The 5,660-nt window shown below is 36.6% G+C and overlaps 1 protein-coding gene across 1 annotated transcript; it reads right to left on the minus strand.

The window, feature by feature from the left end:
* Positions 1-1,980: 1,980 nt before the first annotated feature.
* Positions 1,981-5,271, minus strand: LOC131069176 (ubiquinol oxidase 2, mitochondrial). The gene is made up of 4 exons (XM_058004538.2): positions 4,560-5,271; positions 3,774-3,902; positions 2,493-2,981; positions 1,981-2,358 (listed from the first exon to the last, which is right to left on the minus strand). The coding sequence occupies exons 1-4, from the start codon at positions 5,019-5,021 to the stop codon at positions 2,299-2,301; spliced, it is 1,140 nt and encodes a 379-aa protein (XP_057860521.2). The 5' UTR covers positions 5,022-5,271; the 3' UTR covers positions 1,981-2,298.
* Between the last annotated feature and the right edge of the window lie 389 nt (positions 5,272-5,660).

Raw genomic sequence — 5,660 nt, forward strand, 5'->3', positions numbered from 1 at the left:
TAAACCCAGTTTGCTCGACTCCAATAATACCTTTGACGACAGGTTTAATCTTGATAGCCAAAGATTTTGCAATAATCTTATAAGAGATGTATTTAATAAAGTGATTGATAAGTCTCCAACTAGCAAAGGCCTCTTCGTTTTTCCCTTAAGGAATCAGTTTAATTAAGCCTCTATTAATGTTTGGTCCTAAAAAGCCATTATGAAGCCTCCAAATAAAGCATATTAAAGTCCTCCTTGATTTGATCCCACATAGTTTGATAAAATTCAGTCAATAGGCCATCAATACCTAGACTCTTATATGGTTTCATAGAAAAAAGAGTGCATTTAATGTCCATGCTCATCTAATATGGCCCCAATTCTCTCTTTTTTATGCTTGTAATTCAAATATTTAAAGAAGAATTTTGATCCTCTATATTTCCTTCTCTAATCCAATGGACTCTACCTCTAATTTTAGCACCTTGTCCTTTGTAATTATCCAACTTTCTTAACTAAGTTTTGAGGGCAGTAACGGAGGTTTGAATTTTTTCATTATACGGATCAAGATTTAACTGTTTTCTAACATGTTCAAGGTTCTCTTGGAAATATTTTTCTCTACGTTTACACCTCCAAACCAAACCCCAACCAAAGGATCTAAGGAAAAGAACACATTTGTTCAAGGAAACACACCACCACTCAATCCAAGAGTCCTCTTCTCAATTTTTAAGCAATGGATAAAGAGTAGACAATGGGAAAATGATTAGAAAGGGTAGCAAAGTAATCTACTAGTACACAAGCCTTTGAAGAATGATTTTCCAATTGGAATTTATGTGAAAGATGGAATCTATCCAATTTGATCATCTTTCTCTAAAATTAAACCAAGTGTAATAATAATTCACATTGTTTGAAAACTTATTGTAGATGGGGTCAACCACGCCAATTAATTTTTAATAAAATATCCATCTTTCAAATTCTTTATTGCAAAGTTTGAAATAATTATACTAACTACGGTCATCATGATGCTCTACCATATTAAAATCCTATCCCAAGATCTAATCAACATTGGAAAGGTTTTTAGCCATCCAATCCCAAAGGTTGAGCAAATCTGTTTTTAGACTCATTAGGAGCATAGATAGAACAAAAACCAATAAGTTGTCCATTTATATAAGAGAGGAACCCGACCACTTCCTTCTTTATGATTCTACACTATTTTTTTTAGAGGATTCCACATAATATTTATTTCAATAGATGATGATAGATTTAAAGTAAGAAAAGAGGTTTAATGCATTGCTATGAACATTATCAATAAATTCAATTATTAATAGTTAGAAATCAATTTTTAATAATGAATAGATTTAAAATAAGAGTAGAAGCATGTTTATGCATTACAATGAACATTGCAGTTTTCACAATAAATTTAATTATTAATAATTAGAAATCAAATTTTAATAATTACATCATTTATAAAAAAGATTAGTATAATCTAACATGCTTTGATATCATATTAAGATCTTCTCATGCTTAACAACTAAACTAATATGTTTCTTCATAATTTTAATTGATCCATAAATATGCAAATTTTACCCACCATATTAATATATAATAAATTATAATATTTAATATATATTAATATATATAATACATGATACATTTTGATTATTAAATTAATTTATTATTTAAAAAAATAATTTTTATGTTGTCAGGTCCTCCAGAGACAAGGGACGAGGGGCAAGTTTTCTTATTCTGATTGACTGATACAAAAATCACATTAATATCATGTAAGGCTTAAACCTTATATAAGTTAATCCTACATACTTCGTACATTTCAATTTATCCCATACTTTTTAAATAACACTAATTGTTACAATCTAAATACTTTCATTTTTATTATTTCAAAACTAACTTTTCTTAATTTTAAAAGTTAATTAAAAGAAATCCACTTTATATATTCAATCTCCCTCACCAAGTAGAATAAAAATGGATTTATTCCCCAAACAATTAGGATTGAGAGATATCTAAAATGTTATTCAATTGATGAAAAAATACAATCCAATCGCGGTTATAAAGAATCCGTATTTTCGCATTAGCCTTACTTATTCTTGAATCGCACTGCTTCATATATAGCATACAATTCTCATGCAACGAAAAACATACGGCATATCATGCTAGACTAGAAACAACTTTACAGGAATATATTTTAGTACTCTAATTGGATTTTGCTAGTCAAAACAAGACCTGATCAAATATGCACACTAAATTGCATTAGATTGAAAAGCATATTCATGGTTTTATTTGGAGATTTGATGGAAGCCATCAGGACAGTTAATGGTATCCAAGTGGAGCTGCAGCCTCTCTCAACTCTTTCCCCTGGTAATGAATATCCTGCAGAACCAAAGAAATTTATTTAACCAAATTGAAAAACAGATATCCATGATCCATGATATACCAACTCCCCCAAAACAGTTCAAAGAAAATGTATCTACAAATGAAAAATGGGTGAAGGACAGCAAGCTTACTGATGCAAAATGATTGACATCGCGATGGTGAGCTTCATCAGCCCTGACTACCACAACCACATCCCTGAGAGTTGAATCCTTGGGAAGCCTCCAATAATCTATAGCTATGGAAGGTGCAGGCACGTTTGGAATGTTGCCATTGTCCAGTTCCTTAAGGAATTCAGTGTACGAGTGAATGGCTTCTTCTTCAAGGTAACCCACAATCCTGTGCGCAAGCTTGGGGGAAACTAAGTAGAGGAGAAAGTAGGCATTGAAGAACACTCCTTGCACTGTAAACACTAAGGCTCTCTCGTACCATCTAGGCTTTGCGACCTCCATAAATGTCATCAGGTGCATTCTCTCATTCTCTGCTTCCTCTAAAAGACCCTTAATCCATCCCCCACTGTGCTGGAATCTCCTCAGTGACTTGCAATGTAGGAGCATTCCTCCTACCATCCCAGGTACAGCAGCCACAGTTTCAAGCATCATGGCACGGCAACCATATCTCCTCTGCAACACAGTTTTCTTGTAAGAATGAAGCTTCCAATAAAAAATTCACAAAGACTAATAAATTATGGCCACGGCTATCCAGGGAACTAAACTGCAACACATGGTTTAGAGAACGACCATATGCAGAGGGAACTAGACTGCAACACATGGTTTAGAGAATGACCATATGCAGTTATCTATGTTTGAGTTAGAGACAAACTGATCTAATCTATTAACAGGACTCCCTGAGATTAAATCAGTGTACAAGCAGACGAGGCGAGGCAGCCACCGCAATGACCCAGTCTCTTCCCATATCTTTTGAAAAGGAAGATAGCCATTTCTATAAAGTGGTTCATTTTAAGGAGGCATATGTTCCTCTCTGTATATCGTTACATTCTGGCACATATATTGCAATTTAGTGCCATGGATAGCCATTGTTATCCCAATAGCATCGTAAAGAAGCTGATATTTTGGGATAAAATTAACATCCAGGTTGATAAAAAAAAGGGGGGCTCCTACGGGAGGTTCCTTCCCTCTGTAGAAACAGAGTAATTCAGGGAGAAAACAAACTGCATCAGCAGTGCCACTTACCTGTTATTTGCATCTCACCAGGATGGTGCTTTAATTCATTATCTTGATGCTGAGCACCCCTCCTGGTGTGAAGAGACACTGCAGAGCAGACTTAATAAAATCAAGCCAAAAATAGTCTTCAAATCCATAAAAGTGAAAAATTAAAGCATCCGGCGCCCTTTTGCTACTCAATAACAAATCTTGAGATTGTTAACTCTAGGAAAAGATGAATCATTTGTGCACCTGAAAAAAGACATCTGTAGGAAACCTCAACGCCTTTACAGTCCAATAAGCAAACTTGTCGGTAAATGTCTTTGGAACATGATGCTTCGACAGGTCTATGCTCAAGTCTGGAGTGTATGTCTCCCAAGGCTGCAAAACGTTCCCTCATTAGAAAAACTAATAATAATCTCTCATTAGAAATGCTATAATATTCTTTACAAAAACTCATAAACCCTTCAAAATTGAATAAATAGACTTAAACCCTACAAATTTAGAGCCCTTTGCCGCAGGAGCAAAGAATCCCTAATTTTTTTAAAAATAATCATGAAATTCAATTTCAATTTTTTTCGAAATATTCAATTTTATAACAAATGAATAGCAAAGAACATGGAATACAGAACAGGGGCACCGTCTCCAGCGCTGGCAGTGACACAGGAACAATTCTCTATTGTGTTTCCACACTGTGAGGCGACATATTCATTATTTTGAGTTTATATTCATGACTAAAATTTTGTGAGTAGTAATTCGATAAAACCTAATTTTCGTAACAGTGCTTCACCCTATAAAATAGCCATGTCCGTTACAGTGGTGGACCCTATGAGGATCATCAAGCTACAGTGAGTGATTGCAAACAACTCATTCATAATCATTTCAGCGCTTGAAAACAATTAGCATAAAGATGGATTCAAAAATAAGTTAGATCCTCATCATCACCACAAAATTTTGCTTCTATCAATCTAACAGACGGAATTGCAATTGCAAAAAGGGGAACCAAATTATGAACGGAAAGATGAAAAGTATACTGACCCTGAAGGAATTCCACGGCCACAACGATCCATCTTCCCGAGCGGGCTTACCAGGAGACAGCCCCCAATAACTGGAGCGCACCAACTCTTTCGCATTTAAATCCTCCTCATTATACTGCGGAGGCTCACTCACCGCACTGCCCTGCTGTTTAACAACACTCTTCTCCTCAGTGTCTATGTCCTCTATCACAGCTTTTCCCGCAACCGTGCTCTGCGATCTAAATGAGGCTTTCCAACTGCCATAGCCGAGAGAGCCTTGCAGACGACTCACCCCGCTACCCAATTCATCTCCCATCTTCCACGAAAAACAATCACCATACACAACAGCCCTGCTATTGTAAAATCTCAAAGCAGGCGTTGCGCTGCTATAACTGCGACCCATGATAAAATTGGCATTACTGCGGAAAAGGCCTTGCCGCACCTGCAAACTCCTCATCACCATTCTAGAAAGCTTCGTAGCCATGGATGTCTTCGCCCCTGTACCAAATAATTGGTATCCGTTCCGTAAAACTCGCTTTGGTTTGTTTCTCACACAATTCCGACCAAGAGAGCAAAAAGATTAGTAAATAAAGCTTGGAAAATGACGATACGGCCTGTGAGAATTTATAGCATCCAGACTACACCCTGTATTCGATTCATCTTGACCGGTAATTGCTATCTTCGGTTTAAGTTTGCGGGTGCCGAAGAAACAGCCCGCCACGCCCCGAAAAAATTGTTTAATTTTGGCAAACGAAAAAAAACTTCAACGGCAGAGGAAGACTACGTATTCATAAAACGGACGGGGAATGGTCCAGATCCCCGTAACGTGGGGAGAAAGCAAAACGGTTACATTAAAGCCTTCTCACTTTACTTTATTTAACGGTTCACATTTTGTCCAGGATATCCGTACAAATTTCCTGTCCGTCGATGGAACGAAAGTAGCAATAACTTGTTGCCCACGACACGGGCGCTTAAGTCGGTTGCCGACACAAACATGCAAGGAGAGAGCGTCGTCAAAATAGGCGGCGACTAAGAGCGGGACCCACCACATTAAACTTTTTGTTCAATTCCGTTCGGAGATGGAATATTCTTCACATTTAAGGAGGAGTTGATAATAAAAAAG

This window comes from Cryptomeria japonica, chromosome 5 (genome assembly GCF_030272615.1).
Source record: "Cryptomeria japonica chromosome 5, Sugi_1.0, whole genome shotgun sequence".
Taxonomy (NCBI): domain Eukaryota; kingdom Viridiplantae; phylum Streptophyta; class Pinopsida; order Cupressales; family Cupressaceae; genus Cryptomeria; species Cryptomeria japonica.

What these genes read in the sequence shown, in the direction of transcription:
- LOC131069176 (XM_058004538.2), bottom strand. Translation starts at nt 5,021, where the DNA reads ATGGCTACGAAGCTTTCTAGAATGGTGATGAGGAGTTTGCAGGTGCGG. An exon ending in GGCCGTGGAATTCCTTCAGG is followed by an intron (nt 3,903 to 4,559) that starts GTCAGTATACTT and finishes AACGTTTTGCAG; the next exon opens with CCTTGGGAGACATACACTCC. An exon ending in ATGTCAATCATTTTGCATCA is followed by an intron (nt 2,359 to 2,492) that starts GTAAGCTTGCTG and finishes TTGGTTCTGCAG; the next exon opens with GATATTCATTACCAGGGGAA.